The 17,234-nt window shown below is 44.8% G+C and overlaps 1 protein-coding gene across 1 annotated transcript; it reads right to left on the reverse strand.

Annotated features, from left to right (window-relative positions):
- Window positions 1-315: 315 nt before the first annotated feature.
- On the reverse strand, window positions 316-2,175 carry LOC135711012 (short/branched chain specific acyl-CoA dehydrogenase, mitochondrial). The gene has a single exon (XM_065233754.1). The coding sequence runs from the start codon at window positions 2,045-2,047 to the stop codon at window positions 779-781; it is 1,269 nt and encodes a 422-aa protein (XP_065089826.1). The 5' UTR covers window positions 2,048-2,175; the 3' UTR covers window positions 316-778.
- Between the last annotated feature and the right edge of the window lie 15,059 nt (window positions 2,176-17,234).

Raw genomic sequence — 17,234 nt, forward strand, 5'->3', positions numbered from 1 at the left:
ATGGTGGTTTCTGTGTTGCAATTATTTGACAACCGTTATAACATGTTATAACTATCCAGTCTGGACAGCGTTTAAGTGTGGAAAACGAAAAGCTCGCTTGTTCTAAATTTACTTTTTACTCTGCCCACGTCAGACAATCTCGAAATGCTAGTTAGCGACACGCTCCGCATAGCGCGCTTAAACCAGCTGGCCAAACAACGTCATTTATCACCGCTCAAATCCAGTTCAGGGACCAGCAAACAGGGGAAGGGATTTCTAGTATAGAACCAAACAGCAGCAACAAGAAAGGCTCAAATGAATAGCGCTTACACTTTATTATGTATAAATTTATTTCACCATTATCAAGATCGTTTAACACCTACGTGTTACGATATCATATCATACCTGGCTTGACTTTTTTTTTTTCCTGTGTCGTTATCACTAGACACAATTTCAAAGGATAGTTCTAATTACACAACTAAGATTTAACCTGCGTAGTAGAAAATAAATGCATCATTTCCGGTTTGCACTTGGTGTTTTTAAACTTGGTTTCCAAGTTATCGATACGTATACATTTAACTCGTATGGGAAAAATATGATTTTTCTTTTCTTTTATGTATGTATGTTTTATCAGTTTCCTCCTATCTATCAGTAAACGAGTTGTATGTTTGTGTGTCTATGTGTGTGTGTGTGTTTACTGAGGAGAAGGAGGCTGAGTTACGAAACACACGATTTATATTGTACTGTGTGTTACATAATCAACTGGAAGACGGTTAACATGCGGCGTTATTACGGGGCCTTATCCTTGGTATTCCTTCTTCATGACCTTGGCAATGGTGCTGAGTTGCATATTGCTCGTTCCCTCGTAGATGGCACCAATCTTACAATCGCGGTAGAATTTCTCCTGCGGGAAGTCCTTGGTGAATCCAACGCCACCCATCCAGTCGATGCACTTGATGGTAGTACGCTGAGCAACTTCCGAGGCATACAGTTTTGCCATGGCAGCCTGCTTCAGGAAGGGAACCTTAGCTTCCTGCAGACGGGCAGCATTGTAGACCAGCAAACGGGCGGCTTCGATTTCGGTGGCAATGGTAGCAATCTGGTGCTGCATGCTCTGGAACGAATAGATGTCCGAACCAAACTGCTTGCGCTCCAGTAGATACGGGATGGTGGCATCCATACAACCCTGGGCCAAACCGATCATCTGAGCACCGATACCGATGCGACCTTCGTTCAGGAAACCTGCAGCATATTGGTAGCCCTTGCCGAACTCTCCAAGAATGTTCTCCTCAGGGACACGCACGTTGTCGAAATGAAGCTGGCAAGTTCCCGAAGCACAGATACCGAGCTTATTCTCCTTCTTGCCAACAGTGAAGCCTTCCGTGTCACGATCCACGATGAAGGTGGTGATTCCACGGTAGCCAGCCGATGGGTTAGCATTGGCCATGATCAGGAACATTCCGGATATATCCGAGTTGGAGATCCACATTTTGCTTCCATTTAGAATGTAGTGGTTTCCGTCCTTCTTGGCCGTAGTTTTGAGCGAAAAGGCATCCGATCCAGCCGATGGTTCCGAAAGGGCAAAACTTCCACTGTACTCCGAACACAATTTGGGCAGGTACTTCTTCTTCTGTTCCTCAGTTCCGAGCTTGATCATCAACGAGTTCACCAGCGTGTTGTGGATGTCAACGAAAGCAGCCACGGATGCATCCACCTTGGACAATTCTTCGACGACCAGCATCATGGTCATGAAGTTGCATCCACTACCACCATATTCATCGCCCACTTCCACACCCATCAGGCCATTATCGAACATGGCCTTAACCACACTAGGGTCGAATTGATGATCATCGTCCATCTTCCTGACAAGTGGGGCGATCTGCTCCTGTGCCAACTTGGCAACAGTTTCCTTCATCATCTGCTCATCCTCGGTCAGGTAGGTCAACGGGCTAGTTTGTCCCTGGGTTGTTCCGAACGAGGTGGACGAGAATTTGGCCGCCGGTTGGACCAGATTCTTGCGGCACACAGCGGCAGTACGCAGGGTGGTCTTCAGCAGATTTTGCATCATTTTTTTTATCTTCACCGGGTCTGAGACAGAATCAAAATGGGAAAGCGAAAACGTACGTACACAGGCAGAACGTTGAAGATCTACTGCGAACCGATCGGTACCAGTCTCGTAAATCAACTAAAGTGGAGATCTGGAAGCGACACAGCAGTAAGCCGTTCTGTGTGGGTCCTAAGCATGTATTAATATATTCCGCAGAATAATGGAGGAGGTAAGTTGAACACGTTTGCGCGCCGATTTCGGGTTACTAACCGAATTGACCTATGAGATAGAAAGAGAGAGATACAGACATAAATGCGGAACGGACCGGCCTCCATCAAATGTGTAGGAGAGATAACGAGTTTAGATGGGCGGCGTGTTCAGCGGAGAATGTTTTGAATATTCTCATGAAAACTGTTGGAAATTCTTTGATCTCCGACATTTTTTTTAGTAGTGATTATGAGACCATGTGGCTTTTGAGTTCTTGGTTCAGCTAGGCACAAATTACGTCTACTCACAACAGGTGGACGAAATATGCATATCCATTAAAAAATAAGTAATTGTAAAGTTGCTTAAAGGAAATTACTTAATATTTTTTTCCAGATCCTCTTCATATGGGGGATTCAGTTAAGAAGCTTGATTTAATTACAGGAATTGACCATTAAGAAGCTTGTGTCGGTTTGTCACGAAAGATATAAAATACAAACGTTACATAACGTTCACACCTGGCTACCATCAAATGAATCAATTATATTTGAGAAAAAACACCACATAAGAACACCGTTTGAAATGATTGCGTTTTAGAGATAACGACGACGGAAAAAAATACAGTCACTACAACAATGAAAAACACTAATTCAGTCAATTTCACTGAACCCCATGGAGTGCCTACATTGAGAAAAAAAATCTAACCGAAGAATCCAAACTCCCCGAATATTATGTTTGAATGTATTATTGGAGGCCGGCCCCAGACGTCGACGTGTCGGATGATCGAGTGTTTTGCCTGTACTAGTAACCTGTAGCGTCGACCGGGACGCATTGAATAACCGGTCGGAGTGGAACACGCGTCACACAACACATAAATAAATTCCACACACTCACTGGTGTAGTCTCAAAAGCTTCCTTGTTATTTCGGCATTCGTACTCACTAAACAACAAACTGATAAGATAGGATGGATGGATGGTCGTGAAGCGAAAATTTGGCCTTCAAAAATGATACGGCTGGTGCCAAGGGCCGAGATGATGTGTGTAGTTGTTATCACAAAGTGCGATCGTTTATAATTACGCTATTTCTAAGCTTTGCAATTGATTTCAACGATTGAAGGGCAGTACACCTAACATACCTAAATCTAGCAGTTAAGCCCTTACGATTATGAACGCTAGAAATATACCACTCGTTCTTGTCGATTTAAAAAATCATTTCAATTTACTTTCATGTAGAGAGAACTGTGAGAGTTTTATGTAGACGGAAAATAAGACTCCCATAAGACATTACTGCCGCTCATGGCAAGTCCGTCCCATAGCACAAATCAGCTAGCCGAGAAAAACGGATTTTTAGTTTTCTTCGTTCCATTGCTTCTTATGTGATGGGATAACCAGTTTTTCCAAACTTTTCCAGAACAAAGTTGTTGATGTTCATGCAGTATTATAAAAATATGAGTTGCTAACTACAATTTCCATAGAAAAACTTAGTTTTGACAAAAACGTAAATGGGACCGACTTGCGATGACCGGCAGATTACTTATTATAGAAACAATTATCTGCTTCATCTTGGCTATTACGTCCAAACTGGAACCTACCCTCAAGATACGTGTCCACAGTTGTAAATTGAGTTTACCTGAGTTTTCTAGCCCTCTACTATTTTTGCATTTGTAATTGGATTCACAATTGGATGGCAAGCACAATTACATAACCCAGGAAAATCGAGAAATCATCCAACCTGAAAAAATCCTTGACCCTGCACCGTCGCATCTTTACCGACTACGCTATCGGGCGGCCCCAGCAATTATCATCAATAAAAATTAATTTAATGAAGCTTTAACGCGCTAGTTGGTTATGCATGCAATCGCGGCACATTTGTACCATCGAATGTTGTTTATGCAGCAAAGCATGGCATCGATACATAGGCGATCATATATAAACGACGCAGCATTTAGGGATGTATTGGGGTTTTTTAAACTTGTGACGGGACGTTTTTTTCTTTTAAGGTGATTCCTTGTAGAGTCCACAAATGGCCACCACGTAGGCTATAAATGCATTTCCACCTATAATTTTCAATTACACACATCTCGGAAATTAGAGTTCCATTTCACCTGAAATTGCTACTGCATGTATGCTGCAGCGCAGCAAACGTGGAGTAACAGTTTCATTATAGTACGTGTCGTGGAAGCTGATATTTGTGCACTTAAAGTTTCGAAGTGGTAGCGAGAATAAGGATCTCACAGCGAACCACCTTAACACCAGTCAAGTGTGATCCCTATAGAGAGCAGAGAACGCGACGTGACGAGGCAAAAAATAAATAAATTTGAAACGACGGCAACCAGACACTAACGTTAGATTTCAGTCAAATACCGTCTATTTGCGTTTGTGGAGATTTTGGTTTATTTTTGTTCCATTGTGCGTCAAGTGCAAGGTCAGAGAAATTGAAATAACTATAAGTTATCTACAACAATTGCACGTGTTCCGACTTCCGAGACGGTGGTATCGCATTTCCCAGAATGAACCATTTACTGGAATAGTTTTTCTTTAACTCTTCCCTACTCAGGAGCCCCATGGTTTTTTGACATTTTGAAACATATAGAACTGAAATTACAAACGATTTTCGAAAAAAAAATATTATAACATAGTTGTGGTGTATACCACCCTTAACACTATAAGCTACAGTGGTAGCGGTCGAAGAATAATAATTGTTTATACAATCTCTTCAAAAGCCCGGACTGGCGTAGGCTATTAAAAAATAAACACTGCGAGCTGGACTCGTCCTCTTTACTGCACGAGCTGCAGACCACATAAGTGTTTCGGTTTTTACTCCAGAAATCTAACTAAAAACAATACTTTGTTGGACCATTATAGACACTTTCATTTCATTTCATTTTCATTTTATGTTGTACAAGAGGGTCAGGGGCCATGTCACCGAGTGAGCAACACAGCATCTTTACCCAAGAGGGTTAAAAAAGTTCTGCGAGGTACACTTATGGTGAACCAGCTGCTCAGGGATTGTAGAAAGGAAGAGGGTTGGGTAGGTTTAAAATGCAGAATTAGATGCCGTCACGATTGAAGGCGCATGTTTAAAAAACGTTGATCCAGGTACCTATCGTATAAATTTGCATATCATCTAGTTATGGTTATTGTCAATAATACTTACATTTCGATAAAGATGATGCTACCTATTTTACCTTATATGTGCTACTTATAATCATAGAATCCAACTTTGAATCGTAGACCAGGTCCATTAACAATACACTCGTTCCGAGAAGGGGGTCATGGTACCACTCATTCTGTATAGTCATCTTCTTCTTCTTCTTCAGGTTCGCTCAGTGTGATTAGTAATATCAAATAGTGTTACATGCAAACGAAACAGCAAGGATTAGTTTTTTTTTAAGTAATAGTTTCATCTGAATACCCAACTAACCATATCTCAGTGACATTGTCTCACTCTGAACCTACATTTAAAGTTATTTTGTGATAATATGGTTACTTTGGTACTCACATGAAATGTTGTGCAAGTACCACAAGTTTAACAACGCCCAACTATGGACAGCTCAATGTTAATACCATTTACTCTTTGAATCACCGTTTCCAAGCGAAACGAGTGCCGGCAAATCATCAGGGATGCCAAGAAAAGTAGCTGGGAGGAATTTTTGGAGGGGATCAACTCCAACCAAACGGCGTCCGAGTTGTGGAGCCGGGTCAACGCCCTCAACGGAAAAAGAAAGGCCAGGGGCATGGCCCTCCGCCTCCAAAGCGGCCTCACACGAGACCCGCTCACCATCGCCAACGAATTGGCTGACTATTTCGCCTCACTCTCTGCCATTGACCGCTATGACAGGAACTTCATACAAAAAAAACCAAGCATCCACACAGAGCCTTGGCAACATTGTCATTCCGGAGGACTCTGTACCTACGCCCATCAACGCGCCCTTTCGATTCGATGAACTAACCCTTGCACTATCCCGCAGCAAAGGAAAATCCGCCGGTCCGGATGATATAGGATAACCTATGCTGCAACATCTCCCGTCCAGCACCAAAGTCGAACTGCTAGACCTAATAAATGAATGGTCCCACAGTCTGGTAGTCCCCATCCCAAAGCAGGGGCAACTGGCCTCTACTCCGGAAAACTTCCGTCCGATCTCTCTGACTTGCTGCATTAGTAAAGTCATGGAACGGATGGTCAATCGCCGTCTAATTCGCTTTCTCGAGGACAATGACCATCTCGATCACCGACAGCATGCGTTCAGATCCGGTCACGGTACCGGAACGTACTTTACTGGCCTGGGCGATGTACTTCAAGAGGCGATGGATGAAGAACTCCATGTCGACATAGCGGCCCTGGATTTAGCTAAGGCGTATAACCGCGCCTGGACCCCCCAAGTCATCAAACAGTTGGCTGACTGGGGTCTGGGTGGCCACATTCTACACTTTTTAAAAAATTTCCTCTGCGGCAGAAGCTTTCAGGTGATGATCGGGAACCACCGCTCCTCAACTCGGGCGGAAGAAACTGGAGTCCCACAAGGATCCGTCATAGCGGTCACCATCTTCTTGGTCGCCATGAATGGAGTCTTTGGGATCCTACCAAAAGGAATATACATATTTGTATATGCAGACGACATCGTCCTGCTGGCTTTAGGACGCACCCTCAAGGCTCTGCGAAGGAAATTACAAGCTGCTGTATCAGCCACCACAAGATGGGCCAGTAGGATCGGCTTTGAATTATCCGCAGTTAAAGAGCGTGGTTTCCCACCTATGCCACTTCCGTCATCGCCCGCTACCAACAGCCATCGTTGCGAACAATATTCCAATACCCAACAAGAAGACCATCCAGGTTCTCGGTGTACGCTTGGACCGGGAGCTGAGGTTCGACGCACATTTCAACGAAATCAAAGCCAACTGCCGCACGCGGCTAAACCTCCTCCGGACACTTTCCAAACCACACCGGAGCAGTAACAAAGAGATTCTACTAAAAGTGGCCAAAGCCACTGTAAACAGTAGATTATTCTACGGGATCGAACTGTTCTGCCTTTCCAACGACTCTCTTACCACACGACTAGCCCCAACGTATAACCAGGCAATCAGAATCGTCGCAGGACTTCTGCCTTCAACACCGGCAGAATCGGCATGCGTCGAACTCGGTGTACTACCGTTTCAATATCAAGTCGCCGAAACGCTGAGCTGCAGAACGACCAGCTACCTGGAAAAGACCACCGGGAACCACGAGGTCTTTCTCCTCAGGGAGGGGAACAGAGCTCTCGGAAACTTGGTCCATCAGGAGCTCCCACCCGTGTCCAGGGTACACTGGAACGGAGCCAGAGGATGGACAGAACCAACCATACGCGTTGACCTTTCAATTGCCAAGCGCTTCAAGGCAGGTAACAACTCCCGTGCCATGCAGGCCCACGTAGCGGAGCTGCTGAGAACTAAATACGCAAATTTTCAACACCGTTACACGGACGGCTCTAAGGCCGTGGGGAAGGTTGGTTTCGGAGTAGCGGATGTATCCAATAGCTACTTCTTTCGACTACCCGATCAGTGCTCCGTCTTCTCGGCGGAGGCTGCGGCCATCCACTTCGCCACCACGACACCCGCCAATAAACCCATATGTGTCCTAACAGACTCCGCCAGCGTTTTATACGCCTTGAATTCAGCAACATCCAGACACCCCTGGATACAAGGGATCCAAAAGGCCGCGCCGCCTAACACCTCATTTGTTTGGGTACCCGGCCATTGCGGTATCCGGGGCAACTGTGAAGCAGATCATCTCGCTGCCACAGGTCGCTCTGGCCGGATGGCCACCACAGTTGTACCCAGTCAGGACGTAAAAAAAATGGGTGAAAGCATCCCTCCGAGACGCCTGGGCCCGGGAGTGGTTCGCAAAAAGGGGACCGTTCCTGAGAAAAATAAAGGGCGACACCTCCAAATGGAATGACATTACGAGCCGATGGGAACAACAGGTCTTATCCCGGCTTCGATCCGGACACACCCGAGTGACCCACAACATGGGTGGTGCTGCCTCTTTTCGGAAGTTTTGCGACTCCTGCAACACAATTATGACAGTCGAACACCTGATTGTTAACTGTCCCTGCTTCCATAACATCCGGCTCCTCTATGGAATACCGAACAGCATACGTAACGCCCTCTCTAACGACCCGTCCACGGAAGCAGCCCTAATAGTTTTCCTAAAAGATGCTGGACTGTTCGATAAAATATAATCAATATATACAAAATGACTACACTTCGAACATGGACACCACTGGAGTAAGCCTGGATATCACATGACGATTACCTGACTGCCTTCGACAACGACCACCGCCATTCACACCATGATCCGCCAACCACGCTAAGAACCAAGACAGGAACTATAATGAACTCTGTTTAAAAATACTCTGTACTAAGGGGACTCCCTTTTGGAGCTCCACCAACCTCTAGGAGAACCCCTTCTGGGTTCTCCAAAATCTCAACTGTGTAATTAGGGAAGCCCCCTTCTGGGGCTCCCGGAGATGAACCAGCCTGCGGCTGAAAATCTCCTAAATAGAGATAATAATAATAATAATTGAATCACCGTACACCAACATGATAATCTACTAAGAAACACCTAAGAATGTATAGAGATAAAGCTCAAAATTACAATTTATCTGATGGTACTTTATAAACATCAAACTGTCCTATATTGGACCCTGCCAACACACGGCGCCTGCACGGTAATGTGGGCTGTGAGAATAGTTCATCTGTTGCGAAGTGAAGTGCTTCTCAAACTGAAGCGATACATTTCTCAATTTTTCAACGTTATCCTAACGTAAACTTAATATTATTACACATATGCCCGTCCACGCCCGAAACCCATCCACCACACGAAATCAAATAAAAATGTTTCTGTATGGCAAACACGTCCAGACATAAACGAGAATATGGGTGTATATCTTCAACTACAACTACGGGTAATCATCGAAAAAACTTGCTTTTTACTCAGGCACTTTTGAGCAATCTGCAATCACTCTCTCATACTCGAAATGTCCTACGACCAAATTGGCACAACGACGCCCTATAGGCTCTCTGACCAAAGCGCAGGGTACTTTGTTGGACCACTATAGACACTTAGTTCAAAATATAAAAATAGTCTGTACTAGTTTTTCTATTATCGGAAGAAAATCGAGGCCAATATCCCAACAAATAATTCACAGTCACAAATAAGCATACACATTGAATAAATGCTATATAACAGTGTACAATGCTGAATAAAACAGGATGTCGAATTATGTGCTGAAAAAAGTTCATTGAGATCGATAGATGCGCCTTTATTCCACCGTTTGCTCTGATATGATTAATTTACTTATTAAAAGCTTTATAAACGTTGACTGTCTTCCTGATTCAGAACCAGAAATTTGATCTAATAACAAACTGAATAAGTGTAATTTGCACATACATTGTCGCTTTAATTTGACTGTTTTCAATTGCTTTAATAAAATGCTTTATTAGACGTCTTATAAATTTTTTCTAGCTCCATTATTAGATTTCATTGCGTTGCTTTACAATATTGCTGTCTAAAGGTGAATACAGTCAGCAAAATAGCTCTTATACCACTATGCGTCCATGTTTTAGTTGAATGCTTTGTAAATGCTTTATAAACGACATATTGGATTCATTATTCCACAACACTGCCCAAAAAACAATTCAGAGTTACAAATAAGCATATAGATTGAATAAATGCTTTATAACAGTGTACAATGCTGAATAAAACAGGTTATTGCTCTGATATGATTAATTTACTTATTAAAAGCTTTATAAACGTTGACTATCTTCCTGATTCAACACCAGAAGTTTGATCTAATACCATACTGAATAAGTGTAATTTGCACATACATTGACGCTTTAATCCGACTGTTTCAATTGATTTAATAACATGCTTTATTAAACGTCCAATAATTGTTTTCTAGCTCCATTACTAGATTCCATTGCATTGCTTTACAATATTGTTGAATAAAGGTGAATACAGGCAGCATAATAGCTCTTATACCACTATGCGTCCATGTTTTAATTGCATGCTTTGTAAATGCTTTACAAACGGCGTATTCATTCATTATTCCACAACACTGCTCCAGGCTAACAACAAAACGAAATTGGCAGCATAGTGGTTACCGTTTCCGCTTTCCAAGTAGAAGGTCGCGAGTTCAATCCCAGCCTCAACCCTTTTTTTATTTATTTTCAACGCCTAGTTAATTTAAATCGTAATCATAAATCGTATCACTCAGGACAACCAATTCATAGATCTATCTAAAATAATAGCATCCTTTGCATCGAAATTAGAGAGATGGAGAGATAACGTTGGTCTAATGTTAAACAACTATGAATGAATTAATCATTCTCACATCTCCTTGAATTAGCTAGAGTTACGGCTGGAAGTGCTGATAGGTTTTCAGATGCAAGCTTTTATTGCTTATTTAGCTGCCCATATGATGTAATCTAGGATAGCTCAGATGGCAAGGCAAGCGGCTGGTGATCGGAAGGTCATGGTTCGAATCCCATATAACGACATGTGTGTGTATGTATGTATGTAATAGATTTTCTAGATCTTGTATGGTGGGTGCGCGTGCTTCGACCCGAAATAAATGACACAACAATCACTAACGAGAACACAACCCTGCTCTTCTGTGTCGTTCTTATTTTCGGATTAATTATTCCGTAGTTGAATAATCGTTTAATATTAAATGTATAATGGTGTCTTATTAAACATTATTTCACATGAGAATCAAGCGTCTATATACACCTTTATACCATCGCTGTTTAAGGAAGTAAATGATGTCTAATAAACGCTGAATAATCAAAAATTTGATCGAATAAGCTCTGTTACTACAACTCTTTTTAGTCGAATAAAAGCTTCTCGACATACCTTATTCAACACCAAATATTTCGATGTTGTGGTTGAATAAATTCTCCAGATTTGTGTGAACAAAGCCTGAACAGAAGTTATTATTAAAAATAGTACAATTATTATTAAGCATGAAGTGGAATAAAATCGTCAAGAAGTCGTTTCTTCAATAGGCAATTGTTTGTTGGGTATCTCAAGACACTCCAGAGATAGTGTCGGGTGGGGCGAGAGTGTACGTTCTATATATGCCATTTTTTTGAACTTTATTTTTGAGATTTTTAGCCGTAGGCTAGTTCATCTCGTCCATGAAAGGTGGGGCTCAGAAGGAGGACCCCCAACAGAGTAGTTTTTTTACAGTGTTTACTTCAACCGAAAATTGGTTCCTGGCTCGATCGTACATTTACACAACATATTAGAGACACAACATTAAAATCTGAATAAGACAGAGCTCCACACCGGGGGAACCGGGAGGGCCCCACCAGGCAGAGATGTCCCAACAGCCGAAAGGAATAAAAAAAAACTAAACTTTAAAATACAATGCAGCATCCTTTAAAAAGCGCATTACTGCTGCCTGTGTGGAGGGATCATCACCCAGCATGTCGCGTATGCTATTTGGAAGACCGTGGAATTCTCGCAGGTTCTGATACTGGGGCCATACGCATAGAATGTGCTCGATTGAGGCTGGAGTTCTACAACCGATGCAAGTCCTTTGGAACTGCGTTCCACCGAAATTGTGCAAGATCTTGGTGTGACCGGTCCTCAAACGCGACGCTATCTTCTGATCCCGATGGTTCAACTGTTCTGTCCATTTTCTCGTCGTCCCTCTGATCCGTCTGATGAAGAGGGAGCGGTTTTGGGCCCACTCTGCGTCCCAAGCTTCCCGTACTTTGCTCAGGATCCACCGCTTGACATCGTGTAACGGTACTTCGTTGGTACCATCTGCGAGGGGCAGATGGTCCTGCCCCAGCCATTATGCCAGCTTCAGAGTTGCCTGGTACTCCGCAGTGCCCCGGAACCCAGCAGAATACCGTGGTTGGTGGTGCGGAGTCGGGGCCTCAGATGACAGGGCTTGTATGACGCTGTGCGAATCCGTGAGGACCAGGATCGGTCGGTTGGAGAGCGTTGTAGCAGCGATGAAGATGGCAGCAGCTTCAGCAGAGAAGACAGAACATTGTGTGTGATGTTTCCGGCTAGACCGATACCGACCCCGGCCCGAGAGCGAGATCCATCCGTGTATCGGTGAGTGTGCGTGGGTTATTTTTTCTCCTAACATTTCAGCTACAGTCCTTTTCATGGCCACGAAATTATCTCCGGCTTTGAACCTGTCCTTAATCCGGCTTTCGATTTTCGGCAATAGTATGCGCCAGCATTTGTCTCCATGCCAGTGGACCCTGGCCACTGGGGGGAGATCTTCGTTGGCAGCCGTGCGGAGGAGTCTGTTCCCCTCGTCGAGGAGGAAGATCCCTTGATTTCCGGATTGCAGATTGAAAGCAGTGGCTTTGGTTGCGATAGCTGCGGTTATGCGGAAGCGGAAAGGCAGGATGCCTGCGTCGATGCATGCAGCGTCAGCAGGCGTGAATGGTAGCAGGCAAGAGACAATCCGGTTGGGCTACAAAATGGTGAGTTGACAACCTTGATGGAGCGGAATACCTAGCCTTGGTCCTCACAAGTCCCTACTTCACGCCTTCTCAAGTCATATGATAACAAAAGACTACCAGCGGAAACATGGACACAGCTGGGTGGCGTAGCCTGGGCAATGTTGCCAGTCCGGCAATAGCAAAGTGAAGAGGTGCGACGCAAACACTGCCGCGGTAACCATAGTACGGTGATAGAAGAAATGCTTCACCAAACCCGAGCGTCTGTTCACCATGGAGGTGCGGCTCAAAACGGCGTCTGTTCTCCATGTTAGGAGCGACTGATCACCGTCCTAGTGCCAATGTGGGACAGAGCTGTGCACGATGGTCCCCCGGCGAGACAGGGGGTTGGGACAGGCCCAACAAGCCGCCCTAGAAAAAACAAAGTTGCAAATACCGAAGAAAGAAATACGGATCGGAACAATCGGCACAGACCTACGCGACGAAATAAGGACTACGATTGGAAACTCGGAACATGGAACTGCAAATCGCTCGGCTTCCCGGGTAGCGATAGGTTAATCTATGACGAACTTCAACCACGCAACTTCGAAGTCGTAGCACTGCAGGAACTTGGCTGGACGGGACAAAAGGTATGGAAAAGCGGGCATCGAGCGGCTACTTTCTACCAGAGCTGTGGCACCACCAACGAGCTGGGAACCGGCTTTGTAGTGCTGGGTAAGATACGCCAACGCGTGATTGGTTGGCAGCCGATCAACGCGAGGATGTGCAAGTTGAGGATTAAGGGCCGTTTCTTCAACTACAGTATCATCAACGTGCACTGCCCACACGAAGGGAGACCCGACGACGAGAAAGAAGCGTTCTATGCGCAGCTGGAGCAGGTGTACGACGGCTGTTCGCAACGGGACGTCAAAATCGTCATTGGCGACATGAACGCTCAGGTAGGACGGGAGGTAATGTATAGACCGGCAATCGGGCCAAACAGCCTGCATGCCTATCGAACGACAACGGCCAACGATACGTGAACTTTGCAGCCTCTCGGGGTATGGTAGTCCGAAGTACATTTTTCCCTCGCAAGGATATCCACAAAGTCACATGGAGATCACCTGACCAACACACAGAAAACCAAATCGATCACGTTCTAATCGACGGGAAATTCTTCTCCGACATTATCAACGTCCGCACGTACCGCAGTGCGAACATAGATTCGGACCACTACCTAGTTGCAGTATGCATGCGCTCAAAACTCTTGACGGTGCATAACACACGTCGAAGTCGAACGCCGCGACCCAACATTGAGCAACTACGGGACGCCGGAGTTGCCCAGGACTATGCGCAGCAGCTGGAGGTTGCACTACCCACGGAAGAGCAGCTTGGCGCAGCTTCTCTTGAAGATGGCTGGAGGGACATCCGTTCAGCCATAGGTAGTACTACTGCAGCGGCACTAGGTGCTGCAATCCCGGACCGAAGAAATGACTGGTTTGACGGCGAATGCATACTGTTAGTAGAGGAGAAGAATGCAGCACGGGCGAGAATGCTGCAACACCACACGAGATTGAATGTGGAGCGATACAGACAAGCGCGGAACAGACAAAACTCGGTTTTCCGAAGGAAGAAGCGTCAGCAGGAAGACCGAGATCGCGAGGCGATGGAAAATCTGTACCGCGTAAACGACACACGGAAGTTCTACGAGAAGCTAAATAGTTCACGCAAAGGCTACGTGCCGCAAGCCGATATGTGCAAGGACTTGGACGGTAACCTTCTCACGAACGAGTGTGAGGTGATTGAGAGGTGGAAGCAGTATTATGACGAGCACCTCAACGGTGATGCAGCAGAAAACGAAGGTGGCACGGCAACAGACCTTGGAGCACGCGCAGAAGACGACAGGCTACCGGCCCCTGATCTTCAAGAAGTTGAGGAGGAGATCGGTCGGCTGAAGAACAACAAAGCAACTGGTGTAGATCAACTACCAAGTGAGCTATTAAAATACGGTGGTGAAGCACTGGCTAGAGCGCTGCACTGGGTAATTGCCAAGATTTGGGAGGAGGAGATATTACCGGAGGAGTGGATGGAAGGTGTCGTATGCCCAATCTACAAAAAGGGTGACAAGTTGGATTGCTGCAACTTCCGCGCGATCACACTGCCGAGCGCCGCCTACAAGGTACTCTCCCAAATTCTATGCCGCCGCCTGTCACAATTTGCAAGAGAGTTCATGTGGCAATACCAGGCGGGATTCATGGGTGCCCGCGCTACCACGGACCAAATTTTCGTGATTCGGCAGGTTCTGCAGAAATGCCGCGAATACAACGTGTCCACACATCATTTATTCATCGATTTCAAATCCGCATACGAAACAATCGATCGAGATCAGTTATGGCAGATTATGCACGAGTACGGATTTCCGGATAAACTGACGCGATAGGTCAAGGCGGCGATGGATCGATGGATCGAGTGATGTGCGTAGCAGGGCATCACAATATCAGCTTCAATCGACCAAATCGATGCGACGAAGAGACTGCTGGCTTTCTTTTTCTGTTAAAGTCGAACAGCTTCGCAGCATTCTAGAACCTCAGTCGGCGTGCACAAACAAATGTTCAATCGCTTGTCTCTCTTTCTCCCGTCGCTCCATTGGTCTTCCTTTCAAGCTTCGATGAAACGGATGAGCGAAAGAGCGCTCGACTTTGATAGTTTTCTCTTTCATGAAACACATCAACAGAGGTTTCATGACGTATACGACGGAAAATGAAATAACACATTTAAAGCATTTCTCACGTGAAAACACGTGAAGATTACACGTAATATTTTTAATTTATCTTCCATCCATATATTTATCTAAAAAAAATGATCAAAAACGGGACATAACGCATTTTAAACAAATTGAAAGATCAGTGATAGAGTGTTCGTGAAAGGGGATTGAAAGCCATAATGAGGTTCGTTTAACTAGAAAATCGACGTTAGTTACATTGAAAGCAATGAGCAAAGCAACGACGAGAAGTTCCACAGCCAGCGTTTCCTTCTAAGCGTGCTTCTTTTTCACTATCATTTCTTGCTGATAGTCTAGCTAGGCGTTATAGAAATGAAGCGTCGAACACGTATGTATGAGATAAAAAAAAACGAGTTCATTTTAGAGCTTCGAAAATGTAGAGCCCTGGTGCGTAGTTCGAGTATCGGGAACACTCTCGAGTCCCTTTGAATCTCGATGGGGGTTACGGCAAGGTGATGGACTTTCGTGTCTGCTATTCAACATCGCGTTAGAAGGTGTGATCAGAAGAGCTGGGATAGACACGTACAAGTGAGCTTGTACTTGAGACGATGGCGTAAACGTACATCAGACTGAAGGCTGAAGCTAGGCGAATTGGACTTGCCATCAACGCATTGAAGACAAAATACATGAAAGGAAGAGGTTCTAGGGAAGACAATATTAGCCTTCCATACCGAGTTTAGATTAACGGTGACGAAATCGTGGTGGTTGATGAGTTCGTGTATTTGGACTCCGCCGAAAATGATACCAGCAGATAATCTCAAAGACGCATTATGGCAGGGAATCGTGCCTACTTTGGACTCCGGAGGACGCACCGGTCGAATAAAATTCGCCGCCGCACGAAGTTGACTGTCTACAAAACGCTGATTAGACCGGTGGTCCTCTACGGCCACGAGACCTGGACTATGCTCGTGGAGGACCAACGCGCCCTTGATGTTTTCGAACGGAAGGTGTTGCGTACCATCTACGGTGGAGTGCAGATGGATGACGGAACGTGGAGGAGGCGAATGAACCACGAATTGCACCAGCTGCTGGGAGAACCATCCATCGTCCACATTGCAAAAATTGGACGACTACGGTGGGCTGGGCAGTTTGTAAGAATGCCGCACGACGACCCAGTGAAAATGGTTCTAGAAAGCGACCCAACAGGAACAAGAAGAAGAGGCGCGCAGTGGGCAAGGTGGATTGACCAAGTAGAAGGTGACCTGCGGACCCTTCGCAGACTACGAGGCTGAGGCAGAGGACAACAAGGCCTTAGTCTGATTGGTAAGGTAAGTTGTCTATAAGTTCTCCAACTAAAACAGATTGTCACAACACGTTATCTACACTACAAAAAATATGCAATTTGCGTAGTTCATTTTGTTGTTGATTTAAAAAAAAAATCTCCAATAAAGAGAATATTTTTCAGTGCATATTTTATCTTGAAAGGCGCAATATTTACCCGAAATGTCGCCGAAGACACCATCTTGATCAAATAAACCGTTCTCGAAATATGTATTTTTTAATTGATGCGTATCATTTTTACATAAGCCCATTTTAGAAGTTAGTCGCGTACAAAACTAAGGTACCAAAGGTATAAAAAATTGCATGTTGGGCAATAACAAACAGCTGTGCAAAATTACAAGTATTTCTAAAAACATCGATCCGACACTATTCGCGAGTCTGCGAGTCAACAACAATGCAATCGCCGGTTTAAAAAGTTAACGGATTGTTGTCTCTTGCCCACGAATCTGGCATTCGTGGTGATGATTTTCTGAGTCTCAACAAATTCCTGTCGTA

This window comes from Ochlerotatus camptorhynchus, unplaced genomic scaffold (genome assembly GCF_037179485.1).
Source record: "Ochlerotatus camptorhynchus isolate MF236.1 unplaced genomic scaffold, CSIRO-AGI_Acam_v1.1 ptg000037l, whole genome shotgun sequence".
In the NCBI taxonomy this organism is placed as follows: Eukaryota; Metazoa; Arthropoda; class Insecta; order Diptera; family Culicidae; genus Ochlerotatus; species Ochlerotatus camptorhynchus.

What these genes read in the sequence shown, in the direction of transcription:
- LOC135711012 (XM_065233754.1), bottom strand. Translation starts at nt 2,047, where the DNA reads ATGATGCAAAATCTGCTGAAGACCACCCTGCGTACTGCCGCTGTGTGC.